We start from the raw sequence: 17,604 nt of genomic DNA on the forward strand, positions 1-17,604 counted from the left end.
CTGGTCCGGCGCCGGGAAACCCTCTGTGGGTAGCTGTGCGCCTTACAAGTGTTATAAAATAAATAAATAAATAAAATAAAGAAATACATTACACATTGCCTTTTTAGATAAGCCTGATTGCTCTGTGCCAAGCTTCCAGAGGGTGAGCACAGGTTATCTTTTAGTGTGTATCTAGCTTATCCTGACTTAAGTGGTGGTTCCTGCTTGGACAAGGTGCATGGAGCTGCCGACCATAAACCCAATTTCCAACACACCCACAAAGCTACATTTGCTGAGTAGGCCCATATGGCTCACCTCGGTCAGTCGTCAACAATTCAGTGAGGCACCGCGGTTGGAGGCCACTTCTCATCGCTACTGTGAGGTCCACAGAAAGGACATGAAGACAGGTAAGCAGGAAAAAGGAGGTTTATTCCAAGTCCGAAAACACAACCAACCGAGAAGCAGCAGAAGGATCAACTGCTGGTAAGGTTCGTGCAATCACAGAATCTACATTCCAAACCCAGTAACATTCTGCTCGTAACATTCCACCCCTACAAGGAACTAGACACAACAGCAAGGCTTGGTCTTTTTAATATGCTATACAGGGAACAAAAAGCGTGGCCAGAGATTTGTAATTTTTTACTGTGTAAGGAACCTTTTTGGCATATAGGACCCATAAGTATTTGTATTCGGCCACAGTCCTTGCAGGTACAATCTGAGATGTCCCTTGAAATGGTTACTAATCCTCATAACTTTAGATTTAGACTGATTTATAAGCATCCCATTGTGTGGAGTATTGATTTAGTGCACCAAGCAAATGTTGGAGGCAGATTTTGGTTTTACTTAAGAGAATTACATCACCAGCGTATAATAGATTTCAAAGACGAAAGTCTCCATGCTTCAGAGGTGACAATTTGGCCAGAAAAAGACTGACTAAATGGGGTGCCAACATACTACCCTATTTTTTTAGTCAATCTTTCTTGTCAGTCGAGTGCCATCATCAGTCTTAATTTTCAACCAGGTGTCTATCTATAGTAGTTGTATTGCTTGCAGTAAATGTTGTGCTTTTCCCTAGCTTGCTATATGGGACCAGAGAAGACCGTATGGTACATAGTCAAATAGAACCTTAAAATCAATAAAGCATAGATACAGAGGTTGTCGCTCTCAAAGCATTTAGTCAGAGATTAGAGACAGCACATAATGTTGGTGGAGGTGCTAATTCCTCGAGTGAAGCTAGTTTGGTTCAATGGTATCATACTTTGATCAATTGTCCAGGTGTGGTGTTCCTCAATAACGTGTAAGAGAAAGGACTTTGATTCATTGTCATGTAGAGCTATTAGGCAGTTGTTTTCCAGGTTTGGACCTGTCAACTACCCCTTCCTCCCCCTCCCCCCCAAATTTGGAAGGCAATCAAACATCTCTCTCAGTCAGACATGATCTGGAACTACAGAAAGCTGTTAAAGACCATGATTAGTTTCTCTGCCCAGTATACAATATTGATTTTATAAATCACCTGCGGGATGCCGCTAGGACCTCTGCTCCGTCACAACATCCTTCTGTGATTATTTTCTTATATTGGGATCAGGGTCGGACTGGCCAAAGCTGGCACCGGGTGTTTCCCCCGTGGGCCACCAGGGTGGGCATGGTTTTTGGCCCCAGGGGTCAGTTTTTGTTACTGGGGGTCAGCAATATCAGCCCCCTGTAACAAAATTGTCAGAAACCGGCCCTAGCAAACTGCTCAGCCACATCCCCCCCCCTCACAGGGTGGCCGGCTGAGCAGTTTACTGTTCCCAGTCTGGCCCTGCTTGGGATCAGCTTATCCTTGTTGTTCAATTTATAAAAGTGTGATTGGCAGTGTCTGCCATGGATATACCACAAACTGTAACCATTTTGTTGTCCGAACTGATTGTGGCGTTAATGGCACCTCTGAAGGGGTTGTTGATGCAGATGTACCCAGGGTCTACTTCAAGTAATATCATAGATCATGATTTGCATGCATATCTTCTGATTTTTCCTTTGTGGGATTCATGTTGTGGGCTGGCCAGGATTTCCAAAGTTGTCTCCCACTGGGGAGTTAAAATGGTTAGTAAGGTAAGTCGCCGATATAGCCTCAGGGAAAGTGGATTTATTTGCTGAGAGCGCTTTATTAATGTTGCGCACTTCATTTCAAAAGCTTTTTGAGTTTTGTTCCTTGCTTAGGAATAAGACCTTCACCCAGAAAACCTCATTGGTCGCCTTCCTCTCATTCCAAAGTAAATTTCTGTGTGATAATATGAGATGACAAACATGTGAGAAATGTTCATTCCCTCAATGCCACTCCACTATGCTATTCCACTGTACACCACTCCACGCCACTCACTGAATGTCAGTCCACTCTATGCTGTTTAACTCTACATCACTCCACTCAATACCACTCCCCTATGCTATTCCACACTAATCCAATCTGCACCACTCCACTCTTCGCTATTCCAATCTACACTACTCCATGCCACTCCATTCCATGGTGTCCCATTCTATGCCACTCCATTCTGCACTATTCCACTCTACGCAACTCCATTCTTTGCCACTTCAATATGTCACAGCAAATTCCCAGTCCGATATCAGCATGATCAGAAAGAGATATTGACAAGTTCCAGCCAAATGCAAAATACCAAAACTTACAATTCATAAAGTAAAATTCATCAATCTTCAATACAATAGGACCAAAATTCATACGGAAAAAAGAAAGGTAAAACTGACCTCGGCTTAACATACAAAGATAATTCATTTTCAACCCAGCAGTTCATTAGTCATTCGTCTGACTAAGCCATCTGGATAGGGGCTCCCATATGATTACACCTTTCTTTTTGGATCGTATGCCTTTTTTGGCATAGATATCTTTTTCGAGATTACAGGTGACAACAAGTCTAGCTAGCCATTGAGAGAATAAAGGGGGGTTCAGGTCTATCCATGCTGATGCTATACATAACATGTAGATTGTCATGGCCACAAAAATCAGAGCGCCACCGTTCTTCCTATCTGCAGTATCCTGGATACCCAGCAAGATGGTAACGGGTGATAGCGAAATATCTTGTTTCAAGAGTTTTCTAAGAAAAATCCTGAATTTGATTAAGCAAAGGCCCCAGATGTACGCAAGAGGCGAACTTGTGGATGGAATCAGCGACAAATTCCGCAAATCTAGGGCATCGCATTCCCCTACCTGTCCCCCACATAGCGATTCTTCGAGGAGTAAAGTAGAGAAAGAAGCCAGTTTTATAAAACTGTGCTTGAAGCTTAGCTGACAGCAGGTCACTCTGAGCAGCACGTAGTGCACAACCAAAGACATTATCAGTAGTGTCTAATTTTTGCTGCCATTTACAAGAAACTCTAGCTAGATCATCTGGCATAAGATCGTTCAGGGTTGTATATATGTACCCGATATGGGGCGTGGTGGACCCACATACTTTGTTGATTAGATCATTTGGGGAAAACCCTGAGGGCCCACCAGCCTTTCGAGACAGAAAATCGCTAATTGCTAGGTATTTAAAAGCGTCGCTATGGCTCAGGTTATACTGGGACTTAAGGGCATCAAAAGTCAAACTACCTTCAGTTGAGAAAAAGGCCCCTAGCCTAAGAATACCAGAGTTGAGCCAATTATGTAGGTAAGATCTCCCAAAGATAGCTGGCAGATTGGTATTACGGTTAAAGGGAGTATAATGATTCAGTCTGCCCAGACCCAAAAGTTTCCAAAACAAAGTAAAGACCTTAACAGTACCCATCAGGGACTTAAATCTTACCTTTTTATAGTACCCGTATTTCAGCTGGTGCCACAGACAGCTCCAGGTCTTCGGTCCCAGTAGTAGTTCAAAGGGGGATGGGGGTGCATTTGTTATTGTTGAGGATTGTTCTTGTAGCAGTATGGAGCAGTTTTGCAGGACCGTAGCCCAGTATTATAATCTTGTATTGGACCCTCTATCCCGAGGAAGAGAAAGATTTGAATGCTCTTCTTGGTTGGGAATATGCCCAAACAAACAGAGTAAAGACGTTCGCATTTCTGAAGTAGTACATTTGGAAACTCCAGGGGAATAGCTCTAAAAATGTAGAGTAACTTAGGAAAAAATATCATTTTCAGTACGTTGCAGCATCCCACTATCGTCAAATTTAAGTTGTTAATTCTACCCAGTGCTCTTTTCATCTCTACAGCTAGTGGAATAAAATTTTCGGAGACAATCGAATCGGTGTCAGCAACAATGCCTAACCCCAGATATTTCGCCCTAGCAACGACTCTAGTATCTGTCCACTTGATTTTCTCGTTAACTATAATCTGAGTTTTATCTTTATTTAGAGCATACCCAGAAATCTTTCCGAATTCTTGAGCTTCTAATTCGATGGCAGTTATAGCTTTTTCCGGGTCAGGCGTCGCTAGGGCTTAATCATCGGCGTAAGCCATAACATTTGTATCAAAACCAAATCTATTGGAAGCCCTAATTTCTAAGTTGTTTTGGAGCTCTATATATAGGGCAAAGAGCAGCGGGGAGAAGGGGCTACCCTGCCGCGTCCCACATGAGATTACAATCTGCTCAGTGAGTTGCCCGTTTATCGACATCCTAGCTGTAGGATTATGGTATGGGGCTTTAATGGCTTAAATAGCCTTAGGCCCAAAACGCATCTTTACCTTGACCCTCCATAAAAACTGCCAGGAGACTCGATCAAATGCTTTTTCTGCATCCAGAAGTATCAACGCGATCGGGTCCCCTGTAGTTTGAGCTACATCGAACAAGGTAATGGTTCGGCGAATGTGATCGATAGTAACCCTTCCCGGGGATAAACCTGTGTTGCCATTTGGAGACCAAGTGTTCGATGATGGAAGACAAACTAGTCGAGAAAATGTTGGCATACATTTTTGAGTCCCCTTTATTAAGAGAAATAGGACGATATGAGCCCATTTGTAAAGGTGGTTTATCCTTTTTAGGCAAGATGACAATTTTCGCTGTTGCCCATGATACAGGTGGTGAAGCGCCCTGAAAAATAGACTATTAGAGTCATAAAAAAGTCTATTAATTGTGGAAAGAAGATCTTATAAAATTCCACTGGAACATAGTCAGACCCGCCGCTTTACCATCAGGCAAATTAATTTAAAAAGCCATAGTGACTTCTTCCGGAGAGGGGGGGTGTTCCAGCACGTCGTAATCCTGAGGACTAAGTTGTGTTAAGAGAATTGTATCTAGGTAATTAGCCATCTCTACATAGCGCAGCTCCTGGGGCCGGTATCCTCTTCGGAATATCATTTTTGATAGAATTCATGGAAGGTTAATCTAATTTTGTTAGGATCGGCCGTGATTTCCCCAGAGGACGTCTGTATTGACTATTTCATTAAGGGTTGCTTGTTGCCTTGTTCTAACGGCTAACTGATGACCAATAGATTCACAAAATGTGTAGGTTTTTTTCCCATGAGGCGACCCATTTAGCTGCAGTTTTCTCGGCCAATATTATCCCAATTTTAGCCCTTATGACCGAAGTTGCTAGTTTTGCGGGTTCTATTTCAGGACCTTTTTGAACTGCTCCTGTTAATTTCTCTTCTGCTTTTGCTAGTTCATTCTGGAGCTCCAAAATATGTGTTTTTTCCTGTTTATTTTTCCTTAAAGAAAATGGTAAGGTTTTCCCTCTGACACCTGCTTTTAATGTGTCCCAGACAACCATTATGGAGGCAGACCCAGTATTATCTGCCAGAAATTCCTGGATCCATTTCCTCAAGTGGATCTGATATCCGTTATCATAGAGGAGCGCTCTCTCAAAACTCCAGGAAGAGACTTTTTTGCGAGCCGCTAAGCCAGTTATGTTTAAAATGAGCGGATTATGATCTGATAAAAAGTGGGGAGCAATATCAATATCGCAATTGCAGATCAAAGAGGATGAAATAAAGAAATAATCCAACCTTGCTAAAGAAAGATGGGGAGCAGAATAACAAGTGAAACCTGGCTGGCTCGGTTTTAAATTGGCCCAAACATCAATGAGCCTGTGTGTATCCATTAAATTCCTTATTACTTGAAATACCTTAGGTTTTCGACCTGTGTATCTCCACTGGTTAGCCCCCCCCCCCCCCAATCGCTAGGTAAATTGATGTTAAGATCGCCATTTAGGATTACGGGAAGGGGCCAATGTGCTAATTCCCTATTAACCCAGTTGATTTCCCCAGGATAATCAACTGTGCACCCATATATAGAGCATAGGGTAAATGAACAGCCTGATGTTAACCGACATTCTGCCAAAACCCACCTTCCAAGGGGGTCAGCCTTGGAGCGGATGAGTTGAAGCGGAAGTCTTTTCAGTACTAAAATCCCCACTCCCTTCACCCGTGCCCCCTGTGATGTCCCCACAATTGATTTATATCCCAGTGTATCTAAAAGGTAAAGCTGTGAACCCTCGATGTGCATCTCCTGGAGGCAGACTACGACACCCCCCAGCAGGTGCAGCCCCTTGGCCATCTTCTGTCTCTCCCAGATATCGTTCAAACCACAGATGTGGATACTGACAAACCTAAGATTAGTTGACATACTCGAGCAAAACTCTTATACAGAGTCGAAAGTAGGGGGCAAGAATAAGTAGGCTCCCTACCATACACTACGTTAACATGCCACGGCACACAGCTAACTTTGACCTTGTCTATATTTAAGCTATTGGCTTCTTTTCTTTGTTTTCCTTCGCCCACAAATAATGCAGAAAAGCACAAGCGGCTACATAAATACCAGTAAACCCCCTCCCCCTCTGTCTCCCAACCCTCCCCAGCACCCCGTCCCTGATCCCACCTCCCCCCCATGTCTTTGAGCAATCAGGAATAGCCTGAATGATGGCTGCCCGTGGTAAATCCCCGCCACCCGACCCCGCCGCATTTACAAAAACCAGCATATCAAAATATATTTCTTTAGTCCCTGATAATAGCCTGCAAACGACACAAAAAGTGAAAAAGAGGAGGAAAAAAAGTTAAAGTGTGGGGTCTATACTACGACACTGGTTGGTTCAACCCTAAGAAGCCAGAACCCTCCCCAGCCAAGATAGGCGTCATCTAAAATACGAGCCATTTCTATCAAGGAGACTGAAGGCGCCTTAGAGATTTTACACATCCAACTTGTGTTTGCAATTGATCTGGTTACATTACCCTTTCCTAGATTTTATTTCTTAAAGATACTGTTTGGATTTGATTTCAGAAGTAAAGGTGTGGGTTGACCCATTTATAATGATTTTCAATCTAGCAGGGTTCGTTAAAAACACTTGAGCCCCCAGCTGCTGAAAGGGTGTAAAGAGCTGGCGGAGGCGCCACCTGCGTTCCACCGTGAAGACGCAAAAATCAGGCTTTGAAAACAAAAAACATCCTTTCAAAACCTTTGTGAGAGTTTGGTCGGGCCTGATCATAAACTAGCTGTCTTAAAAGAAAATTTCCCAAAAACACAAGAAAGGCCATGGGTTTTTCTCCACTGTTATTGCTGTCCACGAACCGTTTTTCAAGTTTAGGGGAAAACAATGGGCGCGCTGCACTTCGTGCTCCCAGTTCCATTCAGGGTGATCCGGGAAGGCCCCCCGGAGGAGTTTCACTATGTAGCGCCGTGGGTCTTCACCTTCTACCCCCTCAGGAATCCCAAGGAGACAGAGGTTATTTCGGCGCTGGCGATTTTCCTCGTCTTCCAGCTTCCACACCACGTCCGTCATGTGGGTGCTTTGAGATGAACCAAGTTCTTTCAGGGCTAGGACCTCCATTTCAAGATTCTCAGCGTGGCTTTTAACCATAGTGACCCGGTCCCCTATATCAGAACAGACATTGCTCAGCTTCCTCATGCCCCCTTGTAGCTTCTTAGCAGCACCTTTCGCAAGCCGGCTGTCTGATCTAACCTCCTCCTGGAATTGTTTTATTGCAGCTAGTATGGTCAACATCGAGGGTTCTTTAGCGGAACCGGCTATGGGTCCTGCGGAGACTCTGGTTTGTTTGGGTAATATAGAGGGCTCCTCACCAAACGGTAGTGTTATATGTGAGTCAGAATAGTCCCATTCAAGCTGGCTGAACTGCTTCCCTTTACTATGCACACTCTTCAGGCGCTGTATGGTCCCGGTTTCTTTAGGAGGACTTTTGCTGTTGTAGTCCAAGAGTGCACCATCCTCTGAGCTGGATGAGCATTCTTCACCCCCTGAGTCAGAGCCGTCTAAGACTGAAAAAAAATGTTCCCCCGTAGGCTCAGGAGAGTGGGGGGTGCAACCGCCGGGATGTTATTAAAGCCAGAGGTCAGAGTTGTCAAACCGGTAATCCCTCCTCCAAACTTCTGAGGGCAGAGTCTACAGTCATTATGGGTATAGTAGGCATTAGATCGGTGCGGACCCCCCCCCGTGAGGGCTTGTGTGGAGGCTGCAGGTTTAGTGAGGTCTATGAAGCTAGTTGGACCCTCGGTTCCTAGAGGCTGGCCACAAGGAGTGACACCTTGAGTCTCGAGTGTTTGCACCGAATTATCTGTATCAATGCAGCATGTTTCCACTACAGGCGTAGTAGGTGCAATTTCACCTTTGGGGGCAGGGGGTTTAGCAGTAGAAAACAGTTTGGCAATTGAAGATTGGAAATTCAGGCTCTCCTTCGGTACTAAGCTTCCTCCGCTTCCTCCCAATATCCCCGACATTTTCTTAATCACCCCAGCCACTCTTTTACCTTTCTGGACCAGCTCCTGTGCTGTCCCTTCTGTTTCTCCGTGTCCGGCAATAAGGGGGGTACTGGCGTTGGCAGGCGCGGGTTTCTGTTTCAGTCCACAAACTCTGCGGGAGACCATAGTCCATTTGCGTGAGGCCGGGTCTCCATCTCTGCTAGGATCAGTGCGAATTTAGCCGGCGGTAAAATGCACACCAAAAAACTGGCTGCAGCCAGAGGCATGAGTGTGTCAAAGTCTCTCCCCACAGAAAAGCCGGACCGAAGCCAGCCCATGAGGTTGTAAGCAGCACCAGAATTGTAGCAGCAGTAGCGACGTACCTCGGTTGATTTCAGAGCCAAGTGAAGCTGCGCACGTAACCCAGGCGGCATAGTCGAATGTAGAGTGTCGAATGCAGAGTTCCCTTACGGCATGGGTGGTGGTGAGGCCGAGAGTTACTCGAGCGCCATCTTGCTCCCCGCCAAAAGTCCATATATGTTCTCAAGCCCTGTGTGGCCCTCCCTATGTTGCCCTCGTAGAGGTCTGCCCAAGTGTGATAAATGCGAACTCCCAAATATGGCAGGCAAGTAGGTTCCCTTGCTGGTTTCCAAGGTCTCCTGGGGGGGGGGGGGGGGGGGGGCTCAAGCCACTGGGAAGAGGGGAGACTTTTGCTTGCTCTCCAGCAGGGCCCGAGCCCCAATCAAGTCCTCCTCTCCCCCAGTCAGGAATAGCAGCAGGTCGTCCGCATAGAGCGCTATGTGGTGGGATATTTGTACTACCTTGAGCCCTCGATTCGCTCGTCCCATTCTAGCAGCTATCACAAGGGGCTCCATGGCCAGGGCAAACAGTAGCGGGGATAAAGGGCACCCCTGTCTAGGACCGTGCTTCACCAACCATCCTAGCGAAATGGTCCACCCTGTAAGCAGCCTGGCCATAGGGTTAGTATATAATAGCCTTCTCCACTTTATAAACCCCTCTCCCAGCCTCATGTTCACCAACACTTCATATAGGTATGCCCATTCCAAGCTGTCAAACGCTTTCTCTCTGTCGACAGCAAAAATCAATGCCGTCTCCAGGTTCTCTCAGTTTGCCTCCAAAACAGTAAGTAGGCGTCTGATATGGCCCGCTGTGCTATGAGTTGGTATAAACCCAGCTTGATACTCATGCACATGAAGGGCAACAGTCTGGTAGCCAGGATTCGGCTCAAAATGTTATAGTTGATGTTCAACATCAACAACTGGCGGTAAGCTGTCTTGTCATGCGCCTCTTTGTTTGGCTTCAGTATGGGGACCACAACAGCCTCCCTTGTGGTGGCCGGAAGTAGACCTGATTCACCAGCCCCTCATACATCTTGGCAATGTGATGAATCAATTTGTCAGAATATGTGGCTAAAACTTCTGCTGGGAGCCCATCCGTGCATGGGGTTTTATTACGTGCCATATGCTTAGTAGCAACAGCTATCTCCTCGGCCGTTATATCCCTCCCTCACACCCGCCAGTGTACCTGCTTCTTCATCCATGATTCGTGGTATGTGGAGGTCGGCTAGATGCTCGCATATTTCCTATGGCCTCACCGAGGATTCACTGGTGTACAAGGCTGAAAAGTACCTCATAAATTTTCTATTAACCTCTTCCTGCGTGTAAGCCTGGTCACCGTCCTCATTTTCTACTTCTAATATGGGGGAGCCTCTTTTAGCTGGGTTAGCCAGCCATGCCAGCAAGGATCCTGATCTATCTTGTTCGGCATACGTTTTATCCATGTAATTCTCATAGTCAAAGCAACACAATCTCTCTACTCTCGTTGCTACCTCTTCTTTTGCCTCTAGGCGTTCCTGCTGGATCTCCGGGTGATTCGGTCATCTGAGTTCCAAGTTCCATAGACACCCTTCTGCTTTTTCAACATCAGTCAATAAGGTCTTTCTAATCCCTTTAGATTCAGTGATACAGTAGCCCTGTACCACAGCCTTAAAGGCGTCCGACTATTTGGGGGGTTGTTGCTGTTCAGCATTATTGGCGAAATTCTGTGCGAGTTTAGTTCTAATTGTCTCTCAGAAGACCTGGTCCTCCAATGACTCAGGCCTAAGTTTCCATGTCGGTATTGAGGGTCTAGGGAGTGCCCATCTCAGATGAAGGAGCACTGGATTGTGGTCTGAGATAGTTCTGGTTGGATATTCGACTGTGCTGACTGCCCCATGCACATCCCGTGGGGAGAGGAACAGATCCAGCCTAACATGAACCACGTGGAGGCCCTAAAAAGGAATAATCCCGGGTCTCTGCAGAATTAAATGCCTCCAAGAGTCTATCAGCCCCCATTGTTGTTGGCAACTAGTGAACATTTTAGCCGTGCGAGTCGTTTGGAAGTCCGGCAGGGGGGGATGTGAACGGTCCAGCATGGTATCAGCAATTCCAGCATGGTATCAGCAATGCAATTAAAGTCCCCCCACCCCCGATTTTTGTTGTGCCCATCAGTAAGGTGGCTAAGTGAATGCACTTTGGTCAGTGTTGGGAGCGTAGAGATTTATCACGGTGATCTCCTTACCCTCTAGATGACCCCTCGCCGCTATGTATTTGCCCTCCTTGTCTATTACCATGTCGATAAGCTGGAAGGGTACCCCAGCTCTTATCCAAATGAGTACTCCCCTGGTGAATGCCGAGTATGCAGTGAAATACGCCTGACCTCTCCATCTTTTCCTCAGTGCCTGCCCTTCTTTGTCTGTGAGGTGTGTCTCCTGTAATAGTGCAAAGTGTACCCTTCTTCTCTGTAAATTGGAGAAAATCTTGTATTGTTTTGTCATGGTGTGCATACCTCTGACATTCCATGTCAGGTACTTGTATCCCTGAGCACTAGCCATGTGCATATAGACTATGGGTAAAGGGCCTCTTTTGCCCCAATGTGCAGACGCGCTTGACCCCCTTGGAATGACCCACTTAAGTTTGTATGTGTTGCTGTGTGATTCACTGTGTCCTATATCTAAGAACATAGACCAACTACTCCAACGCCCCCACCCCAGGGCCAGCAGCAACAGGCCACCTGCTCAAATCACAGTCATATGCAACATAGTGCATGGCAGAACTACCACGGAGTTCCGCAGCATAGAGGGGAGTGCATACAGCTTCTCAAAGACTAAGCCCCCATCCAGCTTAAATAGTCAATAGGTTGGGGCATTGCTCGAAATGTATGCTCAGATCTCAAATTTCATCATTAGCTCTTGTGGGTGAGTTGTTTAGCAACATTTGCGGTCCTGATTCTGCAGTCCTCTCTGGTCAAGCCTTCTTGCCCTATATGATATTGTCCACTGTGCCCGGGGTGATCACAGGCATCTCCAAGTTTGCACTCTCAGAGGCATTCGATTCTGGGTCTGATTCAGAGTCCTGAGGAAGGGAACTATGTTCCGATGTCTCTCCATCCACCTGGCCTCTGCTGAGTTGTGCTATCGCCTCCATCACTTTCTTGCGCCCTAGGCTGGCTATATTTGACTTCACTGAAGATTCACAGAGGACAGATCTCAAGATAAGATCTGATTGGCTGCCAACAAAGATCGCGCAGCAGCCATTTTAAGACTCGTGGACTTAGTCCCCTGTCCTGAGAAAAAAAAGTAAAGAAACAGGCAGCAGTACCCTGCCACCTGGGCTGGTGAGGGGGGACACTGAAAGCCCCCCCCCAAAAAAAAATTGCTATTTTCTTTTTTGTGGTACAACAACAACAAAAAGTGAGTTATAATTGTATTAGGGCACACATTATAGTTACTTGAGATAACTATAAATATATACAAATATATAGAATATATCAATAACACCATCACCAATGCCACACCAAAATCACTGCCAGCGCCACCAATACAAATATCCCAATACCAAGAGCTGCAGTACTGAAAAACTATCAACATCACTCTCATAACACCACAGTACCATACCAATGCAAATACCACACCAATACTATCATCAATACCACCACCACATGCACCAAGTCCACCGTCACCAATAGCATCGCAATTATCATCCCTGCCTTTAATATCTCACCAAACTTGCTGCCAATCCTGCACACACAATACCACAACTAATTATTCCAGCACCAATACCACTGCTATCAATAACATCCATGCCACCAACAGTAATACCACCACAAACACCATCACCAATACAACCAAAACCAACAATAGCATTAATACCACCACAAATACCAGTCAAGACCACTACGATTACCACTACTGCCGCTACCACAAACCTCCAATCCCATTTGTAGTTCCACCACCATAATAACAATATGACGCTACCAGCATAAATACAGCATCTCCATCAATGTCGCACAAACAATACCACCACCATTAATATCTGTACAATCACCAATACCAACTCCAACATGCACACCAAACACACCATTACAACCAATACCACTAATACCTCCACCAATACTAATACAGCTACTTCCTATAACAAACCCACAACCAATGCCACACCATCGCCACCACAATTGCCAACAATGCCAAAACATTATGCCAATACCACTACCACCAACTCCACCATCAGCACTAACATCACAGCATACACCACTAACGCTACATCCCTAATGCTACATTATGATAATGTTAACACCACCACCAATACCAACATTTATACCACGACAAGAACAGCTGCAGTTAATACCATCACCAAACCACTATCACCACTACCAAGTATTGGCAAATCCAATAGGTCTAGCAATAATGTGCTAATGCATGGAATCATGATTTGTATATGCATGTGTTTGCATGCATTGCCATATTAAATGCAGATTAGCGGACTTTGCCATTGCTCGTGAAACACACAACAGATGTTTAGAGACGCCTAAACAGACAACAGATATTTATTGTTAACCATATCCGGCATTTCTGTCTAAACTGGAGTATCATACAGGATGAGGTAAATATTACTTCTACATCTCCCCATATACATTGAAAATGAAAAGCATATACTCACATGCATTTCACAAAGGTGCTGAAGTTCTCTACTTGAGTGCCAAAGAGAAGGTACCCCAATTGTGCATAGGCAAAGAATACAATGAAGAACATGATGGCGAAGCCCAGAATATCCTTTGCACAACGAGCAAGTGTGGAAGACAGTTGAGTCATTGTTTTATTAAAACTGATGTACTTGAATATCTGAGGGAAGATAACAGAAGAAAATTGTTTTAAATAAAAACACGCAGAACAAAACTGTATTATTATTATTATGAGTTTTATATAGCGCTAGCTAGACCCGAAGGTATCAGAGCGCTTTTAACGTTATGCGATTCATAAATTAATCACACACACACACACACACATACATATTATTAACGGTTGGCACAGGGTCATGTCATCACATTCAGTGATACTACACACTTGTCCTAGAACATGTATCAGTTCATAAATACCCCCCTACCTTCGTATGTCCCTAGCAGGCAGCATGGTTCAGAAAGTGAAATGCTCTACTCTTATGCAAACTTGGATTGGCAGGTCACACAGTCAAACGGCTGCACAGCTGACACAGTCTGCCACCATATGGGGACTGTACATTGACTACAGTTATGGGTTCTTTAAGTCTAGCCCGTTATTTGGTGCAGGACTGGGGGTTCGAAATCTTTGATTCTGGCCAATATCCAAAACACCAAACTTATTGACCACTAATGGACAATAACATGTGGACTTGGAATAACGAGTCCTTTTTGGCATGTATTGTCCGGGTCTTCGCCCAATAATGTTACCTTTACCGATCCCATTTACCCCCAGCTTTCAATAGGGTGTAAATGGCAGAGGAGCTATATCTCTGTGCCGTGTGTCTATGACCAGTGGTTGGGGGCAGGTTGTGGGAATCACAGGATCAATGAATGTCAAACAGAAAACTGTCTGAACCTGAGGACGCACTTTACACAAGCCCAGTATGGTGCTTACAACTTCACAAGATTTGTTGTGGCTGATAATCAAAAGTGCATCAAAATATTCAAGTAAACAAATTCTCTTCACAATGTATTAAATGATGAAATGTAACCAATATTTTTCAACGAGAATATGTAGCCCAAAAAAAAGTGAAAGGTGCAGAAAGACAGCGTGACTGCATAAATCACTATAGTAACTGCACAAACACAATAATGAACAGTTCAAATCACTGTATCCTTCTTTATTTTAATTTTCGTCTTTTCATATCTTGATAGCATAAAGCGACATCAAAACAGTTCCAAAAATATATACAAAGCAAGTATTTACAATGTTCAAAGTGACTTGAAAATGGGGAAACAAATACACATTTAATATGACAAATTGCAGCAATGATATATGGAAATGAAAGGCCAAGCCAATATTCCAAAATAATGGAAGCGGTGAAAACCAGTGAAAGGGGAAGAAACAAATCGCTACCTGAGCGTGTGCTGTATTTATTTAATAAGTGTTTAAAACTGCGCAGAATAAACAAATGTACCAATATCCCGTGCTCAAAAGAAACCATGTGGATTACGGAGAACGACTGTTGAAACAAAATCGAACGCAGACACACCTGTGCCCTCGTCACCCCAAAAACAAGTCCTGAGAGAGAGACTCACCTAAACGTATGCCATCAAGAACTGCACAAAATGAAGTGCGCAAATTCGACGCTGAGAAAGTGATAAACAAAAAAATAATGTGAATAACCAAGTGAATCAAATGTAAAAAAAACGTGCCTGACCGTAATGAAATCCAACCAACTTCACAACTCGGAGAAGGGGGGCTTGGGGGGGGGGGGTAGACGACCGCAGGGAGTCCCCCCCCCCCCCCCCGGGCGGTTTGGGAGGGGGTGTGTGGGGGGCATGGCTGGCCTTGCGCCGGCCATTTTGCGTTTGGGCTACTAATTTGGTAGCCTAAATATAGCCCAAATATAGCCCAATTTATAAAGGAGTTTGGCGCCTTTTCCCAGCCACCATTTTAGTTAGTGGTGACCTGGTGGCTGGGATTTAGCTGGGTGTTTTTTGTCCGGTGAGTGAGCGGGGCCGCCAGCGTTTTAAAAAGGCAGCCCCAGCTTTTGTAATGCAGCCGCGGTTGCGGGCGACGGTGGTTGAGGTGGGAGGAGTGAGAGGGGAGGGTCGGGAGGTCTGGCGCGGTGAGGAGTTGGTGGCGTCTGAGCCGGCTTCAGCGGTGCGATTGTATTCCTCCCCCGCGGCGAGAGGCAGGCGCGGGGGAGGGCGTGTGTCAAAGAGGCGTTCCTCTTCTTTGCCGGAGGCTCCTCTGCGCGTTAAAAAGGAGGCGGGAGGTGTCACGATGCAGGGTGCCGGTGGAGCGTGTCATGACGGCAGTTTTGTGGAGCGGGGGGAAGTTTCCCCTCGCGCGTTTGTTTTTAGTGAGGCAGGTGGCAGGACCGGCCGCGTGGGGGGTGTAAGACGCCAGCTGTCCAGTATTGGTTTGTTGCAGGGGATTTTCTCAGGGCACTTGGGAGAGGAGCAGGATTTTGGGGTTTTAGGCATGGCTGACAGAGCTGGTGAGGAGGGGGTGGTGGGCTGTGAGAGTCCTTTCTTGTTTTCTTCCCCTCTATCTATGAGGGGAGGGTTGGGGCCTGTGGGAGCGAGCTCTTTGGGCGAGGGGGAGTGGGCTCAGGTAGGGGGGTTGGGTTCTCAGCAGGTTTTACTTTCTTCCAGGGAACTCGGGGGTTCTAAGGTTTCGTGTCTTTGGGTGGGGGGGGGTTTGCATTCTACGGTATTTGGGGAGGGGCAGGGGCAGGTGGGGGCGGTAGTGGGGATGAGGGTTTGGTTTTGGCGAGTTGGAGCCGGCTGGGGGGGACAGGGCTTGGGAAGGTTGGACATATTTTCCTTTTTGGTCTGTAGGTGTTCGGGGCCTTGGCGGGGAGGTGGCATTGGGCTTGTCTCACGTTCAGGGGCGCGGCGAGGGTTTGGATATAGGGGTGCGGGCAGGGGTTGGTGTTAGAGGTCAGGATCGCGTTGGGGTAGGAGGCTCGCGGGTTCGTGGGGTTCCGAAGGACATGGGCTCTGCGTCTGCGGTGGTTCGGGCGATGTTTAGTTTGGAGTGGGGATGAGGAAGGTGGGGCTTCGCCGTGTTCGGGCGGTGTTTTACGCAGGGGGTTCTGGAAGTTGGCAGAATAGGGAGGCTTTTTCCGAGTGGTCGTAGGGCAAGTGGTTTGGTTAGCTCGCAGGGCCCCAGCACACCAGTCCACTATTTTCTTTACAGGACAAAAAGCGTAGCAGCGCAGCAGACTCGATAGGGCGAGGTGCGGCCCATTTGCGCCGAGGAGAAGGGAGGGTGAGGCCTGGCGCGGCACATCCGTACCAGCGGTGGATCCCGTCGCGGCTAGCGCACGAAGGTCCGGCGCGACCTCGCTGGCCCCAACGTCACTACAGTCAAGGTGGACAGCTTTTTGAGATATAATGGTTTGTGATGCCAGTCATCGGAGGGGGGAGGACCGGCGTGTACAGTCGGCTCCCCCGTAAAGTGGTCATACAGGTCATGTGTGGTCTGGTAAGGCCCGCACGGTGGATCCCGTCGCGGCTAGCGCACGAAGGTCCGGCGCGACCTCGCTGGCCCCAACGTCACTACAGTCCAAGTGGACAGCTTTTTGAGATATAATGGTTTGTGATGCCAGTCATCGGAGGGGGGAGGACCGGCGTGTACAGTCGGCTCCCCCGCAAAGTGGTCATACGGGTCCTGTGGGGTCTGGTAAGGCCCGCACGGTGGATTTTGATGAGGTGTTGCAGGTGGAAGAGCCACTCTTGCTTGATGATGATGAGGATACCCCTGTGGAAGGGGAAGTGCGGGATTATGAGGAGGGGGGGGCCCTCTCATGTTTCTTGTAGTTTGTTTGCAGGATTCCAAGGGAGCGGTACCCCTAAAGCAGCCGGTGGTGGTGACAGGCAAAGGAAAGCGCGGCCCATCGGCGAGGGCTCTTCCTGGAAGGGAATGTTATGAGAGACCGGCGCGGAGATCGGAGTCGGTCCGAGCGTCCTCTTTAGAGCCAGGTGAGAGCGTATTAACACGGGCCAAACCTATTATGGT

The 17,604-nt window shown here is 46.7% G+C and overlaps 1 protein-coding gene across 1 annotated transcript in view; it reads right to left on the reverse strand.

The window, feature by feature from the left end:
* Window positions 1-17,604, reverse strand: part of PKD2L1 (polycystin 2 like 1, transient receptor potential cation channel) — a 3,023,543-nt gene that overhangs the window by 1,474,952 nt on the left and 1,530,987 nt on the right. Inside the window, exon 8 of the mRNA XM_085603531.1 lies at window positions 13,574-13,755. Within this exon, the coding sequence (XP_085459657.1) occupies window positions 13,574-13,755 (182 nt within the window). The remainder of the gene's footprint in view (window positions 1-13,573; window positions 13,756-17,604) is intronic.

The sequence above is a fragment of the Triturus cristatus genome, chromosome 1_2, assembly GCF_964204655.1.
Source record: "Triturus cristatus chromosome 1_2, aTriCri1.1, whole genome shotgun sequence".
Taxonomy (NCBI): Eukaryota; Metazoa; Chordata; class Amphibia; order Caudata; family Salamandridae; genus Triturus; species Triturus cristatus.